The 20,411-nt window shown below is 39.5% G+C and overlaps 5 protein-coding genes across 8 annotated transcripts in view; 2 read left to right on the top strand and 3 right to left on the bottom strand.

The window, feature by feature from the left end:
- The first annotated feature begins 300 nt into the window (after window positions 1-300).
- Window positions 301-1,909, top strand: selenok (selenoprotein K). Its single transcript, XM_077729381.1, has 4 exons — window positions 301-404; window positions 688-778; window positions 1,250-1,324; window positions 1,810-1,909. Exons 1-4 carry the CDS (start codon window positions 386-388, stop codon window positions 1,907-1,909), a joined length of 285 nt encoding a protein of 94 aa, XP_077585507.1. The 5' UTR covers window positions 301-385.
- Window positions 1,910-2,716: 807 nt separating this feature from the next.
- On the bottom strand, window positions 2,717-6,956 carry actr8 (actin related protein 8). Its single transcript, XM_077729368.1, has 13 exons — window positions 6,712-6,956; window positions 6,198-6,368; window positions 5,997-6,107; window positions 5,826-5,927; window positions 5,582-5,755; window positions 4,915-5,008; window positions 4,711-4,843; window positions 4,285-4,438; window positions 4,054-4,149; window positions 3,817-3,957; window positions 3,274-3,562; window positions 3,040-3,203; window positions 2,717-2,927 (listed from the first exon to the last, which is right to left on the bottom strand). Exons 1-13 carry the CDS (start codon window positions 6,841-6,843, stop codon window positions 2,784-2,786), a joined length of 1,905 nt encoding a protein of 634 aa, XP_077585494.1. The 5' UTR covers window positions 6,844-6,956; the 3' UTR covers window positions 2,717-2,783.
- A 139-nt stretch (window positions 6,957-7,095) lies between these two features.
- Window positions 7,096-13,502, bottom strand: il17rb (interleukin 17 receptor B). 4 transcript variants are annotated; one of them, XM_077732221.1, is made up of 10 exons: window positions 13,372-13,502; window positions 12,896-13,158; window positions 9,700-9,813; window positions 9,438-9,541; window positions 9,235-9,367; window positions 9,049-9,081; window positions 8,919-8,951; window positions 8,693-8,779; window positions 8,145-8,422; window positions 7,096-7,761 (listed from the first exon to the last, which is right to left on the bottom strand). In XM_077732221.1, the coding sequence occupies exons 2-10, from the start codon at window positions 12,951-12,953 to the stop codon at window positions 7,345-7,347; spliced, it is 1,257 nt and encodes a 418-aa protein (XP_077588347.1). In that variant the 5' UTR covers window positions 12,954-13,158; window positions 13,372-13,502; the 3' UTR covers window positions 7,096-7,344. The 4 variants fall into 4 exon arrangements, with proteins under 4 accessions (XP_077588347.1, XP_077588355.1, XP_077588338.1 ...); XM_077732229.1 differs by having other exon boundaries at window positions 13,336-13,406; XM_077732212.1 differs by lacking the exons at window positions 12,896-13,158; window positions 13,372-13,502 and adding exons at window positions 10,366-10,390; window positions 10,460-10,572.
- Window positions 10,580-17,420, top strand: chdh (choline dehydrogenase). The gene is made up of 10 exons (XM_077732242.1): window positions 10,580-10,658; window positions 11,723-12,133; window positions 12,935-13,165; window positions 13,576-13,742; window positions 13,889-14,040; window positions 14,284-14,413; window positions 14,491-14,625; window positions 15,345-15,487; window positions 16,555-16,657; window positions 16,729-17,420. Exons 2-10 carry the CDS (start codon window positions 11,760-11,762, stop codon window positions 17,145-17,147), a joined length of 1,854 nt encoding a protein of 617 aa, XP_077588368.1. The 5' UTR covers window positions 10,580-10,658; window positions 11,723-11,759; the 3' UTR covers window positions 17,148-17,420.
- Window positions 17,421-18,654: 1,234 nt separating this feature from the next.
- Window positions 18,655-20,411, bottom strand: part of cacna1db (calcium channel, voltage-dependent, L type, alpha 1D subunit, b) — a 39,257-nt gene continuing 37,500 nt past the window's right edge. Inside the window, exon 51 of the mRNA XM_077730125.1 lies at window positions 18,655-20,313. Coding sequence (XP_077586251.1) covers window positions 20,029-20,313 — 285 coding nt within the window. The 3' untranslated portion in view covers window positions 18,655-20,028. The remainder of the gene's footprint in view (window positions 20,314-20,411) is intronic.

The following is a 20,411-nucleotide window of genomic DNA, read 5'->3' as shown; positions in this document are numbered from 1 at the left end:
AGAAAATTAAATGAGATAAGATGAGACCTTGACAATATTCAATGGTCATGACACTCAAATAATGGCCTTTTGGGTTGTACATTTTGTAATTAGAATAGATTTTTGTGGGATCACAATGCTGCACATCACTAAATATTTGCTCCCATACAAAGTCTTATATTTTGGAACAAATGTGCATTTGGTAAAAATTTCAAAACTTAACTTCACTGCAAGCACAGACAACAGGCAATGATACCACAACACTCACCCGTCATTGTAACACATTCTTTAGTTCACAAGCTTATTGGCGAATTCTGATGCAGCGTTTCGTCATCAATGAACCCGGAAGCCAGCTTCAGACGCACATGCGCACTGCGCAAGAACGTTTGTTATTATTTCACCAAAGATGGTGTACGTGTCGAACGGTGAGTGTTTTTCTGGTGTTTTCTGCCGATTTCTTTTTATACCTTTTATCTGCTAAAACACCCATGGAGAGGATATTACAGCGATTAAGGTTATATAAAACGATATTTTAACATATCAAATGAGAAAGAAGCATTCGAGTTGATGTTAACCGACTAAACAGGAAGGGCCATGACTTTGGTCGCCCCATTCTAAACCCACAAAACAGTTGACATTTAAATAAGAGAATGCTAATATTAAATTGGACGGTACTCTATTGCCATTATCTATCCGTGTAATTGACAGGTCAAGTTCTGGACAGTAGGAGCCAATCTCCATGGCGACTCTCTCTACTCATCGATCTGTTCTGGGGAGTTGTGGCCTTTTTTAGCCTGTTGTAAGTAACCGTGATTCGAAAAGTTCATTAGTGTATATGTATAATGAGTGATGTAGACCAAGAGATGAGTCAATTACTTTTACATTGAAGTAACCGCCGCGGCGGTCCGGTGGCGTCGGCCTCTCACCTCTAGGATCCTGGATTCAAATCCTGGAGTGGAGTTTGCATGTTCTCACCGGGCCTGCGTGCGTTTCCTCCCATATTCCAAAAACATGCTTGGTATGCTGATTGGACATGCTAAATTGCCCCTGCCCCCTGGCTGGCCAACAATTCAGGGTGTCCCTCTGTCTCTGGCCTGGAGTCAGCAGGGATAGCCTCCAGCACCCCCCGTGACCCTAATGAGGAAATAGCGTTCTAGAAAATGAGATGAGAGATAAGAGATTAAAGTAACTTGTATCCAATTTAGTAACTAGTATGCAAAATTACATTATTAAACTGTTCACGTTCACCCTTTTTTCTCCCTTTCACCAGTTTTAAAACAATAATCGACCCTGACCTGACGAAAGATGGACAAAGTGGTTCGTCACGGTTTTTTGATGGTAGAGGGTATGTAAGCTTTATCATCATTACTTTTGTTATTGTGACTGTTTGCATATTTACACAGTGGCTTTTACCTGATAGCAATTAATTCAAAAAAATATATAGATAATTTCAGATCTTGAAATGGGATTGAGTATAGATCGGAACATGAGTTTTATTTCAATTGTATTTATTTTTATGTTGCTGACCCCCAAGTTATTTTTGGACAAAAAATTCAGTTTTTTCCAAAAAAAATCAAAAAATCTATTTTAATTCAGAATGTGCACTTTTCTAAACAAAGCAGACTACCGTCAACCCTTTACTCATGTTATTGGGCTAATGTTTCGATAAAATTATTTCCTACTGCATTCTGTACCAAAATGTTTAGAAAAGCTGCATTAAAAGATTCAATTACTATGAGGTATTTAGGTGGGCGGCTTGGATTTTGGGGCAGATCTCATTTTTACCTGCAGAACATTCTTCCACTCTTAGCTGCATTCTTTTTTATGCAGTCCTCCAGGTCCCCCTGGCGGTAGAAGACGGATGGGGAGGATAAACTTTGGGGGCGGTCCTAGCGCTCCACCAATGGGGGGAGGAGGATGAGGAAGGTGAGATTAAAAACACACTGGCTATAACATTATGGAGCAAAGTATAGCAAAAATGAAATGATCGTCACCTCGAGAGACTATTGTAAACAGTTGACGACAATATGATGCAATGGTTTTACACCACACCAATTACTTACATATTGCTCAATTACTTTTATTAATCTATCCAAAAGTTTCGTCGTTTTTGTATTTGCTTTACTTAGAAAGTACACGTTCAATGTTGATTCTTTTAATCATGTGAAAATATAATGTTGCATTTGTCCTGTTTTCATTCCAACAGGTAAACGCCTACAACAATATGTGTAGGCCTGGGCCAAGCTACTGTACAGATTTGTGGTCTCAGTAGTGAAGCCCCCTTCTCATGCTGCCACTGTCATTCGGCAGTTTTTTGATGCCATTCTGGGAATTCCTACAAAAAGGAACCAGATTGGCTGATGTGGCAGCTCTGACCCACCCACCCCACCTCTACTATTTTTTTTCTTAAGAGGTAATTTTCTTCAAAATATTACAATCCTTTTTTTCACGCTCTTTTGGAGTTAATGGTGAGAAATTATGGTAGTTTAGATGTCAACAAGCATGATAGCTAACTTCAATAAATTATCTTTAAAAATAAATGTGATTTATTTGCCACTTTGTAAAATTATTGGATATATTTCGTTGCTGACTTAAGATTTTGTTTTACATGAATAATGAAAACGTGAAATTGTGTTGGCATTAATGTACTCCAAATAAAAGGTTAGTTTGACTTATATCATGTGTCTATCCATTGTATCTTATTTTTTAATAAGAAACTACCAAAACATTTGACAGGTAGTGTAGAAAAATGTATTTTTTCAAAAATCCAAGGAGAAGAGACAATTGACAATCTGTGCAGGCCTTCACCAAACAAATGCAGCTCGTTCACGTAACATTCGAACTCCAAACCGCTGCCACTCTCTCTGGTAAATCCACATTTCTTGTGTCGTGTCAAGACAGGCTAGCACTGCTCCCCCTTTCCATGATATTGATCGGGGGTCCATGTCCTACAGCAAGTCAACAAATTGTGTTAGAAAAGCAGTTTATGCATAAATAATTTATACCAGCCGGGGTGAATTATTATCTTATTGGCACTAAATATAAAATGACCACATCTACCTTTGGCCTTGTGATAACTTCCACGTTGTCCACAAGCCTTCTGAAGGATGGAGGCATTTTGTTAATGATGCGGTGAAGAAGGAACTCTTGAGCACCATGAAACAGCAACCCTCCGCCCACAACCAGGATGGAGCTGTACATCTTTCGTTTGGTTTCATCCGAGGCTTTCGAGACAAGACAGCACTTTACTACTACAAACCTTTTGTATCCCTAGTCGGTTCTGTATCTCCTTACCACAGCAGTCAATGCTATGCAGGATGGCTTTATCTAAGCCCAGTGCTTTGCCTTCAAACTGGTTCATGATTGCAGTCTTTCTGGAGAGGGGCTCCTCTGTATCCCCCACTCCCATCAGGCACTCCCCTTGCACAGCACCGATATCAGTCTCCCCTTGCATTGCTCCGCTGCTGCCGCTCCCCCTGGGCAGTTCTGATAGTTCCCCAATCCCTCCTTGACCACCCATGTCACTGTCCAAAGCTCCACCTGGTCTTGAGATCGCTTTGCGGTCTGTAGCAGACTTGGAAGACTGTTGAGAAAAAGTCAAAAATATAAACTACGATGAGTGTACTGTATGTGTATTAACTGCACACTGCATTATATTAATATATCAAAACTCAGCATACATCACACAAATTGATGTCATTGAAAGGAAATACCAAATAGCATAACCCAGGGTTGCTGTTTTTCTTTCCTCCTAAGATATACTTTTCAATGTATCATAACCGTATAGAGTTTAAGCAAAGTACTAATACCACATTTTGGGTATCTTGTAGTTTTTACCTGGTCTTGTTTGCTGTGCGTAGCCAATAAATAAAGTTCATCGTGGGGGTCTTCGGAGTCCCCTTGGGAACGATACTGTACTGATGTCATCTTCTGACCGACGATGCCAAACGTGCTGGGGTAAAACAGTCCCATGGGTGCCTATTTCATGCAAGAGAACAAGTAAAACACGAACCAACAAGAATACAGACAATGGCCATCAACACAAAGAGGAGTTGTAATGACTTGAAAGAGTACCTGTAATTTCTCATCCCCTAAGCGAATCTGGTAGATAAGAGCTGGGGAATCTGGGAAGCGTGTTTGAAATTCATGATCTTGAAGTCCTGATATATCCTTATGGAAAAAAGTTGGTCAAATGAAATGAATATCAATTGGAGGCAAAGGCAGCGCATGAGATAAATATTTTTATATTATCCAAAAATTTGATACTGAACATGAATATATTCTACAAAAAAAACCCACACAAACCTGGTCCAGATGACAAAGTGTTTCTTTGAGCTGTTGTAATAACTGACAGTCCAACCTGTTGGACAGCTGACAGTCTCTGTACGGAAATCCTGCCCTCTGTAGGAGCCAAAATAAAATGCGGGTGACATCTGCACCACCGTACGCCAAGGACAACCTGTCGAGGTAATAAATAACAGCAAAAACGAATCATTTGGAAATAAAACATTAGAATATTTTGAAAATACAAAATTTGCTGACCCCATCTTGACATTCTATCCCCAAAAAATCAACTAAGTGTTATTCAGTAACGAATCAGCGGTAGAGACTACACTGGTTAACAATGAAAAGCATTTGTGCTACAAGACTTAGCAAAGGCAAATCATAACTATCGATATGAACATTTTCACAATCGAATCTCATGTATATTGTTTTCAAAGGGATCCTGACCTGGAATTTCGATGGGAAACTCCATCCTCTACACAGCAGAGACTTGTCTTCTGATCTCCAACGTCTACAACGCAAGCGCTGCTCAAGCCACTTCCAAAGGTAGCACACACAGATTCCTGCTGCACTATTATTGCTAGAAAAAGGGCAAAAAAGGGGCTTTTGTTAGTTTTTTTGTTTATACTTCATGAACTAAAAGTGAAATACCTGAAAAGCCCATATTATTTAGCAGCATGGAGACCAGTTCTTTGGCATGTTGCCTGTTGTAGATATCGGGTACCAAGAGGATGCATCTGTAGTACTGTCAGCAATCACACAACATAAACATAGCTTTTTATCCACAACAATATGTAAATTGTTCAATTCTATGCCTCTATCAAAGATTGTTGCTAATAATACACCCAGTTAACACAAAAATAAATTCCATAAATTCATTGATTCATTTTCTGAATCTCTTATTCCTCACAAGGGTACCAGGGAGTGCTGGAGACTATCCCAGCTAACTATTGGCACGAGGCAGAGGTCACCCTGAATTGGTGGGTAGCCAATCGCAGGACAAAAGGAGACAAACAACCAATCCTAGCTAGCGATGCTTTAGAGTGTTCAACGAGCCTGACCAGCATGTTTTTGGGATCTGGAAAGAAAGTGGAGTACTCAGAGAAAACGAGAAAAGAGAACATGTAAATTCCACACATTAAGGCCAGACCTGCGATTGAACCCTCGACTTCAGAACTGTGAGGCGGACGCGCTAACCACCCGTCCACGGGACCAACATTGAATATTCAAATTTTGGGCTCTATATCCGAGAGAAGTACCCCAATACCTTTGCCAGTTTGTGACGCACAAAAAAAGAGGCATTTGTACGTATCCTCACCTTTAAGTCTTTGAGGGGGATCTCCAAGTTTTTCTGGATAACATGACTCCAGATTGTCTCGAGGTCGGCCAGTACAGCAGTTATAGAGCCTCCCGGACCAGAGTGCACGTTGAGTTGGCCTCGTACTATTGGCCAGTGGATGTTGTAACAGTCTGTTGGTTTTACATACAAGGCCTGTGTTGTGGTGACAGCAAGAGGAGGTTAAAGTGAGATGATGCTCCTTTATTTTCATGCAGACCTTTACCTCTTCTCCTATCAAATGTGGGGGTTGGTGAGCTGTGTTGGTCCACTTGACTCTTGAGCTGTCTAGCACGGCTGGACGGATTTTACAGTTGTGAACTCTCGACTAAACACAGTGTAGAGACAATGTCAATGTTTTCCAATGGAGTGGACAAGTGGATGTCTTAACACACACCTGCTCGGCAGTCACCGGCGTCCTCCTAACTCCATTGGACATCTTCTTGGACCAGATGGCCTGGTCAACCATTTTAAGGCCATTCTGCCTCTGTTCATTACTCTCAGGTTTCTAAAACAGAGCCCGACAAACGAAGGGTTGCAGTGAGATCATTGGGAACAATTTCAATTCTTCACACGCAACTTAATACACGCAGCGTACATTGAGACCATCCCTGAGCAGCCAAGCGTCTTCATATCTGGGTTGGTCGCTTTGCTTGTGTCGACGCGCTATCACGTGCGGGACAGTGAGCGGAAGGTTGTCCGTCGCCCGGCCAATGCAGAGCGTCCTTGATCCGGGATGGATGACAATTACAAAGTTGCTTTGTATTTGCTGTAAAAGAGATCAACAGAATTACTTTAACACATTACACGTGTGCATTGTTTTAAGGTATCTCTAATTATTTTTCTGGGATTATTATTTCTGATGACTCTAATTGTTTACTCACAACATGATATTTAAAAAAAACATTGCCTCAATTTCAACAATATCAAACGATATTAAACCCTGTAGATTGAAAGATTGTAATAAGGTAACATTTTGTTGTATGATGTACAATGACAATAAAGCTTCCAATTTAATCATCGCAGCTATAACAGTGATATTGGAGGTGTGAAAATGTAAAAATAAAATCCACTCTTATGTTCAATTTTAATTCAGAAATATGCCAGCTGACCTCCTGGAGGGGCTCCGGGATGGTTGGAGGAGCAATGGGTCTTTTCACTCCTCGCTGTTCTCTCTCCTTCTCTTTGTCGCGTTCTTTTTCTTTTTCCTTTCCATTATCTTGCTCCTTCTCTGCTTGTGTCATTTTCACCGTTGAATCCGATTAGTGAACTTATTCAAAATGATATAAATGTAGACACCAGATAACCAAAAGACTAGTTAAGATATTACTTCCGTGTTTGGTCACATGGTCCAGAGCAAGCCCCTCCCCGAGGAAAAAAAACTGGGTTTTTAAAACTTTATTGGTTTTTTTGAAAAGCATAACGCCAACAGGAATGCCTATTTCCAAGAAAATATAATGGATAAAAAAATAATGCATCAAAATGTTATTTGAATGATAAAATATTTACAGTACTCTTCGCTTGTTCTGTTAAAGAACGCATTATTGAAGTGGATATACACTTTGCACACTTTGAAGTTATGCAATATATTATTATTTCAACATATACATACATACATATTTCCTTGGCTAGTTTTACAGGCTTAAATGAGCATTATGTATGACTTCAATTTTAGGCAGCCTAAGAGATTGCTCCATTGACTGAAAAATTGTGTGAACTATAATCCAAAGAATTTTAAAGAACATTCAAACAGTAATAACCTCCGACCTGTGTAGTTCACCCTCGATGGAATACAGTAAAAGTTGATTTAGCTTTTCAAGAGATTCTTTTAACTTCACAGTACTCTTCCTAGAGTTAATGTTTCCTGGTTTGAAGAGAGCAAATCTTTTTCCATCTCGTTCCCGAGTGTGCAGACTCCCACACAGTCTATTCAGATCTTTTAATAAACGGAAAACCTTGCAGGCCATCAATTCTGGAGGCAGGTTATCAGAATTCTTCTGCTTCTCACATAGCTGAACCACCCAGAATTTAGCGAGCTCGTGAGTATTCTTAGCGTGGCTCGCCACGACGTTGAGGATCAGCGGGTAAAGATCCTGAGCTGCAGCTGGTATGGATGCTTCGGTTGTGGAGGTGAAGTTGTGGATGGTAGGAGGGTGTCTTGACTGTAATGAGACCATTTAAATCAGATTATTGGTTAACTCTTATTGCAACTGTACCTCAAATAGTAGCTTCCACTCTGGTTGACATCATAACTGATAACTATACTGATTACCTTCATCCATCTTTTTAAAAATGCTTTTTATATTGATTAATCTGTATATAGTATTAACAATCACATGGGGTCTTTGGTTTACAATGGAAATTTGGGGTAGACCAAACAGGAAATTCTATATCCAGGTAAGTCAAAATGTGGCATTGTCTTTTAAAATGTAAAAGTTATATTTAGCAACATACATAAATTTTCCAAAATATCTTTATTACTACTAGCATCACAAAATAACATTACTACAATGCTAGGTATAATTAAAAAAGTATGACATCTTACCATTGGACAAACGATGAGGACGTGCTTGGCTATTCTGACTTGTTCAGCCAACCAGCGCATGGGACTGTCACGCGCAATTTTGTTTTGCTGCCATACATCAATTGCAACACTACAACCTGCGTGCTTTTGCAGGAATTCTGCCAAGGCCACCACAGCCTTCTGGAATACTCCATTCTCAGGAGGGTACACCATAAGCACATGGATGGGGACTTCCACTGAGGTTGATGGTAACATTTGAAAGCCTAGCGATGTGGCCCACTTTCTCCCACACCTTTTATCTGGAATATATACGTTGACATAAGAATAACACAATAACAGAGATTGCCATTAACTTCCTAACTGTTTGAAAAATGGGCAGTAAATCTATAAAAACAAGTACTTCTAATAAAATAGCAGACACTCATGTATCTATGTATTGTTACATTCTATTAGTAATACTTAATTCTGCAATTAAGGACATACAGTATCTTGAATGGTATTGTCTGCCTAGTTAGTGAAACCAGTCTTTTTTTAGGAAAAATCTTCTTATTTTGAGGTGCTTAACTTACAAATAAGATATCCCGACGTTAGGAGCATCACAGCAGCCAATCCGAGATAAACGTTCACCAATACGCTAGTCAACTTATGTTTAGGACCTGCAATAGCAAAAAGAGGGGCTAAAGTGCTTTGTTTTAAGCATTGAGGTAAAATAATGTGTTTAAAACAAGCTGTTAATTTAAATTTCAATGTATGCAACTTTCTATTCTGCTTTCGTATGCTATTTTTATATCATACCTGTGAGAGGATTTTCTGTATCCGTTGCTTCAGCTGGAAAGAAATATATTTCACGTGTCATTGGTTAGCATTATTTTTGTTATGATTATCACCATTATCACTATATAACTATGTTTTTTAGGTTGCTAACCTGAGTGAAATTCCAATGGCTTTGATGATAGATCTGCAAACAATAAATTATGGACCATAAATTAACATATTCATAATGTATTATTTATAACCATTTTATTCACTCCTTTTGGACACATGACTTCTTAGTGAATAATAGATAGACAAGCACAAACAGGTATTAGAATAAAAGTGGACTAGTACTTACTCTGGGTGGTCTGAGTAGTCATGACCTTAGCGTACTTATAAGAAAAAGTGTTGGTTCCATCTGGTGGCAAAGGAATGTTGGATACTTGAATCAAGGAGCCATAGCGTTCATTCAATAAGTAATGAAACCATTTCTAGATGGAACAGAAAGAAATATTGCTGATATGTACTTAGAAAATAACAATTTGAGGTAGAAATTGATACCTGATGTATCCCGGTGAGGTTCGACTCAGCAAAAGATGGAATATATTTACAGAGGTGCACTGCCTCCCCACTAATGCGTGTGCCGTCGAGATATTTAACACTTGCTAGACAGAGACAACAAATGACAGATATGCATCAGAAGCTCTACTCCATTTCGCAAATTCTGAGTTATTGTAAAAAGAAATGTATCTTCTTTTGTGAAAGTTGAGGTGAAAAGTCCCCACTTTTTATAAATTTGATAAAGAATCTCAGTCTGCCTTACCATCAATGTTAATGGCCCAGCTAACATTTACCATGTCTATTCCCAACACATTTACTAGCTCAAGCTTCAAGTCAGCCAACTGAGATGGACTGTAATTACTGCTGCTAGGAAAATCTGGAAAAAAAGGTAATTTAAAAAAGATGCATTTAATTATGTGGCAAAAATGAAAATAAAATAATAAATGACTAAAATGCAAAGTATTTAAATATCCCAATGTTTTATGGACCATATTGGAATGATTAAAGTGAACTGATTTAAAAAAACATGTTTAATCAGGAACTTCATATGAGATTGGCCAAATATGCATAATCATAGAAAAACAATGTATGACATTTTATTTGTATCAGTTGAGTCCATCCTTGCGAGAGTAATTTATATCGATCACCAATTTTTTACAATGCAATACAATATCTTTGATCAGATATTTGACTTTATGTCTTGATTATGGGGAATTTCTTTTTAAAAAAAAAGTTTGGGGAAAACAGCATATCTAAAAAGATGAGGATGTTGATCGATGCTTTTCCTTTCAATCGATTTGATTGGACGATCAATATGCATCATTACACCACTAATTTGTACCATTATTTTTCCATTCTCCTCACGCAAAGCATTTTTTGTCACCTCACTATATATTCTCAAGAAAAAGAAGAAAAATAACATACATACCATAATCTTCTTCACATACTACGTTCTAAAACACAAAAGTGCGTCTTATTTTGACATTTCCACAAAATATTACGTAGCCATACACAACACTTACCATGTCTTCTGTCGTCACGATGGCAACAAGATAAAAGTGAACAATAAATCGTAACCTCCACATGATTTAAAACTTTGGACGCGAGTGAGATCATGTTTGCTCTTATGTTGAGGGGGCGGGGTCTGTCCCTGCGGATTCGATTCTAGGCACCGCCCACTCAAACTGCTTGAGCATGAGTGCACCGTTCGCCTTTCAAACGGTAAGCTGATTTTTAAAAACTATTTATGATTGCATTTGGTTGCCAGGAATTGTACGCCCAAGGCGTGATTTTGCACCACGAGTGCAACTTTGTGTGATTTAGCCTCTTTTGGTGGTGCAATTGACATTTTAGTTGTGCTGTCAAACTAACTAAACAGTCAGCGAGAGCATTAAATAATTTAAGCATATTTTAAATTGTTGCAATATTTTTTTTAAATCAATACAATCTACTTAAATTGTCTGTCCTACGTGTCAAGTGGGTCAGCCAATGGGAAACGCACCAGTGGACCCGCACGCAGCCTGATAAGCAAGATGTTGCGAAATTTAGTGGTAACTTTTTTTTAGTAATATAAAACTGGGCTGGTATTTAAAAAAAAGTAAAACTTCATTCCACAAATAGAGGAACTTGAAATTTGAAGCTACTGGCTGAGTTGAATTTGAAATTGTAAACGGGTACTTGATATGACCTGACCTGACCCGACATATGCATTTAAGAATTTCAGTCAACCCAAAAACAAAACTATGAACTGTCACTAACGTCTATAAACATCAAAACGGCAATAAATATCATTTTTTAGGAGTCGGACGGATGGTGGAGAAAGTTCATGTGTCCTTGTCAATGAGGGCATTAGACGTCCAATCCATTTAAACAGCCATTCTGCTTGTTGATATGGATTGGACTTCAACTGCAATAAAGTTTGTTTTAAAATGAAAAATAATACCGAAAAAACCTTTTTTTTTTTTAGATCCAAACAAAAGTAGACTGAGTTAAACATTTGTTACCTGTGAAAGCAATGAGTGACTATGTATTAACAACATCTCGTTATGACATCTAGGTCAGGATGTCGATAAAGTCCCATGTAAAATGTACAACTAGTAATCTCTTGCAATAGCACAAATTGCAAAGTGTTATGTTAGATAGGGAAGTATGATCATTTATAATTCTCAAGTGACAAGTGACCCTTTGCACATTCACCCCACTCCCACCTCATGCACCCAAAACAATGTGCTTAACCCTAAACCATGACAAAATAAGTTAATCTTTGTCCCTGTTTTCAATCCCAGCTCAAGATTACATGAAAAGTAACCACTAGACAGCAAGATGTCATCTTTGGCCACTCCATGCCTTGCTGGACTGAGGCATTTTGCGAGTTGGAGATGCTCGGCCTTAAGTAGAAGCTTCTTGACCCGTTTGCCTGATTGTGAGTTTGTTCCTGGTGCTCCCTCGCCCCATCACAGATGCGCCAGTACTCATCAGACTCCAGCATCATCTGCACCCTTTCAGAAATCATACAGTTACGTCATCGTCGGGGCGGGATCGGCCGGCTGCGTTCTCGCCAACCGCCTCACGGAGGATGCCCACGAATCAGTCCTGCTGCTGGAGGCCGGGCCGAAAGATTTGTTACTTGGCAGCGTTCGGCTGACATGGAAGATTCACATGCCCGCTGCATTGACCTACAACCTTTGTCACGACAAGTACGCTAGTCTGTAACTATGTGGAATGCAAGTCGTATAATTGGTTTCAGTTTGGGTGCTGTGTTTTCATACAAGTTATTCAATTCCTACAATATTTCTCCAGTAAAATTAATTCATTATCCCCACAAGTGTCACAGGGGGTGCTGGAGCCTAACCCCAGCCAACCTATGGGCACCCTGAATTCTTCCTGGATTGGTAGCCAGCCAATTGCAGGGCAAAAGAAAACAGACAACCATACTCATACCTACAGGCAATTTAGAGTGTTTAGCCAACCTACCATGCATGTTTTTTGGAATGTGGGAAGAAACCGGAGTACCTGGAGAAAACCCACACAAGCCCGGGAGAACATGCAAACTCCACACATGAAGGTTCAGACCTGTGATCAAACCCTCAATCTTAGAACTGTGACACTGACATGTTAACCACTCAACCACAGGATTCTAATGAAAAAATAACCATACAAATAATAAAAAAACAACTGGGACAAAATTAACAAAAATAAAATAATAAATGGGGGAGACGTACACCGACGAACAGGCAAACATCACTCTCCAGGAAACAGGAAACAAAACTCCAACAAGGAAAACACAGGGTTTAAATACACAGACAGGGTTTGATGACAATTACCAACACCTGGGTCGTACAAGGGAAGGAGAGCCAATGCAAGCAATTAGGCGGAGAGGATACACAAGGAAAACACCCCCAATCCACCCACCCCAACAAAACGTGACAATATCATGAATGAATACTTTCTGATATTACCATCATCTGAACTCTGGCAGTACTCTTCTTTTGCCACAGGTACAATTGGTACTACCATACTTTGCCCCAGGAGCACATGAACGACAGGGTCCTGTACTGGCCGAGGGGGCGAGTCTGGGGCGGTTCTTCTTCGCTCAACGCCATGGTGTACATACGTGGGCACGCTGAAGACTACAACCGGTGGGAGAGGGAAGGAGCAGAGGGCTGGGATTACGACCACTGCCTGCCTTATTTCAGGAAGGCACAGTGCCACGAACTGGGTGCTGACAGGTAAAAAACAAAAAACATTCATTGGTGTTATAAATAAGTTGATTTCAAACTTTATTTTTCACGAGGGAGCCTTCAAGACCCAAAGTTTAAAGAAGTGCTTTGTGCTTTAAAGGGTTAGCTAATTTGTCACAGGTTCAAAAGGAAAACAAAAAAGACAAGTTGCCTCTCACGTATCTGTTGTTTTTCTTGTTCTTGTAGACACCTACTTTGAAGTCCTAATCTTCTGTTGCTCGTGTACCAATCATCTTCAAACTGGTAGCTCGGGCAACTATCTTTCAACCCTCGAGTCCATTTAAATTGTATCAGAGCTAATTAATTAATTGCAGACTTATTGTGAGTCCGTTTAGGACCCTCCTCATGACTCACTTCAGCCTGAAGTGTGCTGTAGCACTGCTTGTTTTTTCTTGCAGATACCGAGGTGGTAGTGGCCCACTCCAGGTGTCACGAGGGAAGACTAACCATCCTCTTCACAAGGCTTTTATTGAGGCGGGGCAGCAGGCAGGATACCCCTTCACTGATGACATGAATGGTCACCAACAAGAAGGCTTTGGCTGGATGGACATGACTATCTTTAATGGTAAATTAGCCAAAGAACCATTACAACCATGAAATGTTTTCGTGTATATTTGAAAGTATCGTTTTCAACAACAACATTGATCTTTGGATTACTTTAAAATGGGGTAAATTCAATATTGTGTTCATCTTTTTATGACTTGTTTGCAGGAAAGAGGTGGAGCACCGCTAGTGCCTACCTGAGACCAGTACTGGACCGACCCAACCTGAAGGCAGAGGTGCGCTGCCTGACCACCAAGATACTCTTTGATGGCAATCGAGCTGTAGGTGTGGAATATATACAGAAAGGAGAGAAAAAACAGGTGAGAAAGAGATAAGCAGTCATCAATTTGCTACATCCGAAAATCGCTTCACTTATTCCGTGTATTTATGAGTTTGAAAAAGTTTTATTTTCGTTGACATTGTGTAATGGTACAGCTACAGTTGTAAGGAGACTTAGATGTGTCGCAAAATACAATTACATGGAAGCTCAATGAATAGTTTCTAGAAGTAGTGCATATTCTGGAAATAAATGATGATCAATTCACCAATAAGTGGCATCGTAGGTTTTTGCAGATAAAGAGGTGATCCTGAGTGGCGGTGCCATCAACTCACCGCAACTTCTCATGCTTTCCGGTGTGGGAAACGCAGATGAGCTCAAGCAACACGGCATTCCTGTGGTCCAACACTTACCAGGTGCAATTTGCCCCATTCAAAATATCATGAGATTCGTCAAGGGGAGTTCGACGGACGGTCTTTTTTTTTTTCATCAGGTGTCGGCAGGAACTTACAGGATCATTTGGAGTTGTATGTTCAGCAGAAGTGCACTCAACCCATCACGCTGTACAAAGCCCAGAAACCTTTCCACATGGTCAAAATAGGCCTAGAGTGGCTTTCTGTGTTTACTGGTAACTTAACGTTCATTTTTTTTTGACAGAAAATCGAGTGTATGCAGCACGATAGTTAAGTTCCTATCACCAATCACATTCATTAATTTAAGTCAAAACAGCACCTGCAATGAGCACCAATGAGTTAACAAGGAACCTTAAAATGCTAACAAACAGAAAGTCACCTGGAAATGCCCCAAAAAATCATCAGGAACCTACAAACGAATAAGAAGTTTGCAAAAAGTTTCTCGAAATCAATAGATTATGATCCAAAATTTACTGTAAGTGACCTGTAAGTATCCTAAAATAGAAGTGAAACAAAGAGGAGTTACGCAAAAATTGATTCATTGCACGAACCCTGAATCAACGCAATGGATTGGACATCTAGCATCATCAATGCCGGCCAGTAAATTCACATTTTGGGACAAGAACAAATTGGTCCCGCCTACATGCGATCTAGTTGACATTAATGCACTCAAAAAAGGACAATTTGTACTCAAAATTTGTTCGAGATATCACACCATTATTGCATGTATACAATATTGAAAAGAAATTTGAAATATAATGATACAGTCTGCCAACTTCATGTTATGAGAATTCCCAGGGATCTGATCCACAGATAAATTTTTTAACCGACTACGGTCATTGAGTTAGTATTCTTGTTGGCAGAATGCCCCCATGGAAGTCTGATTATGGCACGTTTCATTCCTCCCCCGCTGTTATTGTCATATGTCACCCAGGTTACGGAGCAACAGCACACCTTGAGAGCGGAGGCTTTATTCGCAGTGGGGCACGGGTCCCACATCCTGACATTCAGTTTCACTTCCTACCCTCGCAGGTCATTGATCACGGGCGGGTTGCTTCAAAGATAGAGGCTTATCAGGTCAGTGTGCACGAGCTATTTTAGTCTTTTAGTTTAGTAGTTAGGCTTTTTTGGGGAAAAATATTTGCACTCGTATCTCAAGGCAAAAAAAAACCTTGAGATATGGGCAAAAAAAATTGTACAAAAAACTTCAACTCAAGGTTTTTTTGCCTTGAGATAAGGACAAAAAATTCTTCAAAAAAATCCTAACTCAAGGTGTTTTGCTTTGAGATATGGGCAAATAAATTCAGCAAAACACTCATAACTCGAGGGTTTTTGCGATAAGAAACTAGCAAAACAAATTCTGCAGAAAACTCGTAACTCAGGGTTTTTTACCTTGAGATTTATGTATATCTATAAGGATTTTTTGCTTTTTAGAAATACACATCTGTCGTAGAAGTAAAGGAAAGCGTAGGTGGATGATGGGCTAGATAACACACCCACGCTGAACGAATACAAGGAAACTCACGTGCTATTCTTAGGAAAAAGAAAAAAAAACAATTCCAGCGAAGCATAACTAAGACATCCTTATCAAACTCATACGTGAGACTGTAGTGGAACACTGTCAAAAAAATAACATTCACAGCGAGTCACGGCAAAACTTATATGGATTAGAATGCTAATCGAGCAACAAATTTATTTCATTTATGAGCATGCACTGTAGTTTCCATTTTTTAGTGCTTAATATTGATTGTCATCATACGGCTTTTCTTCGCACTACTCTTCATTGCACCAGTTTGCTTTATACCCATTGTGTTTCACTTAATTCTGCACTGACTAACACGGAAAAAATGCAACGCTCCGCCCAGCCCTCGTAGAGGGAGACGCGGCGAAAAATCATTAGCAGGCTCTCGCGTCTCGGCCAAGTGGCTGTCTCTTATGCTTGTATCTCAAAACGTGTCTCGTATCTCAAGGCAAATATTTGCCAGGAATTTTACCCGTATCTCAAATTCCTCGTATGTCGGGGCACCCATATGTCAAGGTATTACTGTACATAAAAAAAACACAACCATGAAATTCCTTTAAGGACCGCGCTGGACCGGAGGCGTATGTTCCCATTTCTAACAAATACTAATACTATGCTGCAGGTCCACGTCGGACCAATGAGAAGCACGAGTGTTGGCTGGATGAAGTTGAAGAGCGCCAGCCCTCTGGACCACCCCATTCTGCAGCCCAACTATCTGTCCACACGTACGTTCTCTGCCATCTCATCGTCACCAGCGTATGATATCACGTTTCACCCCAACGCCATCTCCTCTCAGAGGCTGACGTTTTGGAGTTCAGGCAATGCGTCAAACTCTCCCGGGAGATTTTCACCCAGAAGGCCTTCGAGCCGTTCCGGGGCGCCGAAGTTCAACCCGGTCCCGACGTCCAATCCGACGCCGACATCGACGCCTTCGTGCGCCGCAAGGCCGACAGCGCGTATCACCCATCGTGCACGTGCAAGATGGGCGAGGCTTCCGACCCGACGGCGGTGGTGGACTCCCGGACGCGAGTGCTCGGCATCGATGGGCTCCGGGTTGTAGACGCATCCATCATGCCCAGCGTGGTTAGCGGCAACCTAAACGCTCCGACCGTCATGATCGCGGAAAAGGCCGCCGACATCATCAGAGGTCGCCCGGCGCTCGTGGACCCGCAAGTTCCAGTCTACCAGCCGCCGACGCTCGACACTCAAAGATAAGGTCTGGACCCGACTTTCGGTGATTATGGAGCAATTGGTTAAACATTTGCTCATTTCGTGGCGACATGAAGCGTTATGGGTTCTTTGGGCCATAATGCGATGTTTGCCAATTTTTCAAAATCAATTCGATTCAATGATTCAAGGCACTTTGATCAATTTAATTCAATATTATGTACATTTATTTTAACATAATCAGTTGCAGTTCACCTAAACCAAGGTTGGTGAACAAGTTACACACAAAGAGCCAAAATTTAAACTGTGAGCCACAGGTGACGTCAAAATCAACATCAAAACAGTCCAATCGGTCAATTTTTTTTTTAAAAAACTAATTTATTTGTTTTTAATGGGCCCTGATCAATTTGAGTGTGTTTTAAGAGAGAATAAAAATAAGACAAATATAAAACGAGACAATTTGCCACAGTAAACCCAAAATATAAGAAGTCGCATTTATTCTGGCCGGGAGCCGCATACAGCTCGAGAGCCACATGTTTGCCATTCAATCTTTGTATTGTCAAACATACAATCTTACCACAGAAACATTTCAGAGATTTGAACGAAAACCACTTTTAAAATAAACAACTCTAAAAGATTACAATATTGACCGTTTTTTCATGTTTGAATGGATTTGGATTCAATTGTGCTTAACATTATCATTATACCTCTAAAATATATACATATTATTTTTAAAGACAAATATTTTCTCAGATAAGCCTTTTATCTTAACTGAACTCTATGCAGTAATTTTGGTTCAGTCCTTCCTTTGTGGACTCGAAATGCTTTTCTCTCGCTTGCAATATTTTCCACACATTCCAAAAGTATTCATGCTGGAATAATTGAAGACAAGTGTAAAACAAATGAAAATGACCCCCCCCCCCCCCCCCCCTGAATGGCTACAATAAACTAAAACAACAACACTATTCTAAGCCGTCACAATTGATCGCCTTATCGCCTCACAATTATGTCTGACATATCAATTTTTGGTTCAATCCCTTCTGTGTGGAATTGATATGTTTTTCTCTTGCTCGCAATATTTTCCACACATTCCAAAAATGTTTGTGGTGGATTCATTGAAAACAATTGTCTAAGGCGAACACATGAAAATGACGGACATCCCCCTGAATAAAAATCAACAAGGCTATTTTAAGCTCTAAACACTAATGTTTGATCTGTAAATTTGCTGGCAAGCTGCTTCATTCTATAGTTCATAAATTGAGAACATAGCATTTTTGGTTTGTTTTATCTGCAGTGATCGATCACAAGTCGACAGTTGTTTTCCTTCCTGAGTTGGTACGTGACTTTTTGTCAGATTTTCAATATATGTCCACTGTCTCTGAAAGGGTTAACATCTCTTTTATAACCATATGCTATTTTTCCCTCTCAGACATTTGAAAATAAACTATTTAGGGCCATTATACTCTATTTCAATTTCATGCTAATATGGAACTGCATGGCAAAAAACTGCAGTTTTGTTTGGCAGTCTTACAAAATGTATGTGCAACAAACGCTGGCTGATATGAGATGTTTTTATTTTGTAACCACAGTTATGTATAAAAAAGAAAAAAAAACAAGAAATTGACCATACAGTAAATAAATGTGTTTACACAGCAGAACTTTCCAAAACATAAAATACAACTGTAAATCCCGCACAAAAGGTAACACCCATAACAACTGCAGTTATTCTTTTGTTGGTGTTACTGGTTTTTCTCCATTTAAACTCATTTATGGCAAAGTCAATTGGAATTTTTGAACTTCTGGTGGGTCAGTAAATTGATGAATTTGGCATACATACCACTTGATTGTTCAAAAAATACAAAATTATTATTTTTTTAAAAACAGCATAGTGTTTTTTTAATAGCTTAATCTATCACTTTAAATGCCGTGATTATCTTACAAGGACATCATTTTATTACCTTAAACTTGGGAATGGTATATTTAGGTTCCCATTAAAATATATTTCAAATGGTGGAAATCCTGAGTTAATTCAAATAAACATTTGTGTACACGTTAAGTTTCTGTTTTTTGGTTTCACGTTTCAAGAAGCCCTTTGATTATTATTATTAGTAGTAGTAGTATAGATGTCGTTAAAATTTTATTAAATCTGGGTAATTTTAACATAAACCATTCAAAATATAAAAGGCCAAGGTGTTTTTTTTGTGTGCTTTGACTGCGCTCTTTAGCGATATGTTTTTTTTACCCCCAATTTTAGCCAGTGATGAAATCAGATTTCTGCACCCTGAAACTAAGCATACAAAGCGGAACCTCAATAGTAAAAGACTGGCATTATTTTGTAACTGAAAATAATTTTCATGAGAAAATGATCCCGATAACAAAACTTTGGACATTGCATTGAAAAACATCAGCTGAATTAGAAAGTATGGATAAAAGAACAATGAACATTTGGCCAAAGTTAAGGAGGAATTTAACAGAAATAATTAAATCAGTAAGTCTTTTTTTTTTTACACATGTATGATCATTATTTTTGATGGTGTTTCCACTGTTTTACAGATAAACACATTTACTAGTGTGCAAGAAAATATTTGGAATTTGACTCAATTAAACAACATAAATATATGACACCTGTTTATGGCCATAATGATCGTCGCTTTTGTTGAGTTTTTTGTTGTTGTTGTGAATTGAAAAGATTCGCAATGACTTTTTGCGGAGCAACATGATGTCAACCGTCACCATTTATGAAGAAAGAAATGAATTCAATACACAGGAGTGTTCTTGTATTGATATTTGATTTCATCAGAGGTCTTCTTTTCTTTGTGTAAAAAGAGAAAAGGCACTTCTTTTGCATGTTGTGTATTTCTAGGAGCACATCCATTCATTTAGTCTGAAAAAGCAGCAGAATTTAAAAAAAATCTGAAGTCGATTACTGCTATAGTGACGAGACACAAATCATCTCATCCTGTAGATCCTCCTCTCGTTTTACGGCCACGTACGTCTCCTCGTCGCTGAAATCCCGCACGTTGTGCGTGACAGGAACCGTCGTGTTTAACGCCGCGTCGCCGCTCGTGTCGGCCAGGCTGCCGTTCAGAAGATGAGCTGCGGCGCTCTCCATCTCGTCGATGGTCATCTCGCAGGCGTCCGCGATTTCGTGCTTGGTGGCCGACACAAAATTGGGGTCCATGGCGTATTTAGCCAGACCTTCAGAGATCAGCGCCTAAAACCAAGAATTTAGAGAATGGACAGAAAAAATAAGTTGCACCGGACTCTAAGTTGTATTTTTGTATTGAATAAAACCCAAACAAAACCCACGCC

This window comes from Stigmatopora nigra, chromosome 1 (genome assembly GCF_051989575.1).
Source record: "Stigmatopora nigra isolate UIUO_SnigA chromosome 1, RoL_Snig_1.1, whole genome shotgun sequence".
NCBI lineage: Eukaryota > Metazoa > Chordata > Actinopteri > Syngnathiformes > Syngnathidae > Stigmatopora > Stigmatopora nigra.
The sequence above is the reverse complement of the archived record's forward strand: the minus strand, read 5'-3'. Positions and strand labels throughout refer to the sequence as shown.

Excerpts from the sequence above, each read along its gene's own strand:
- actr8 (XM_077729368.1), bottom strand. The coding sequence starts at position 6,843 with ATGACACAAGCAGAGAAGGAGCAAGATAATGGAAAGGAAAAAGAAAAA. Across the intron at positions 4,439-4,710 it reads GTTTCCCATCGAAATTCCAG|GTTGTCCTTGGCGTACGGTG; the intron begins GTCAGGATCCCT and ends TTACCTCGACAG. Across the intron at positions 4,150-4,284 it reads CACTTTGTCATCTGGACCAG|GATATATCAGGACTTCAAGA; the intron begins GTTTGTGTGGGT and ends TTTTTCCATAAG.
- il17rb (XM_077732203.1), bottom strand. The coding sequence starts at position 10,553 with ATGATCTCACTCGCGTCCAAAGTTTTAAATCATGTGGAGGTTACGATT. Across the intron at positions 9,542-9,699 it reads CTGGGCCATTAACATTGATG|CAAGTGTTAAATATCTCGAC; the intron begins GTAAGGCAGACT and ends GTCTCTGTCTAG. Across the intron at positions 8,952-9,048 it reads GCCATTGGAATTTCACTCAG|CTGAAGCAACGGATACAGAA; the intron begins GTTAGCAACCTA and ends ATTTCTTTCCAG.
- chdh (XM_077732242.1), top strand. The coding sequence starts at position 11,760 with ATGTCATCTTTGGCCACTCCATGCCTTGCTGGACTGAGGCATTTTGCG. Across the intron at positions 12,134-12,934 it reads TACAACCTTTGTCACGACAA|GTACAATTGGTACTACCATA; the intron begins GTACGCTAGTCT and ends CTTTTGCCACAG. Across the intron at positions 14,041-14,283 it reads AGAAAGGAGAGAAAAAACAG|GTTTTTGCAGATAAAGAGGT; the intron begins GTGAGAAAGAGA and ends GTGGCATCGTAG.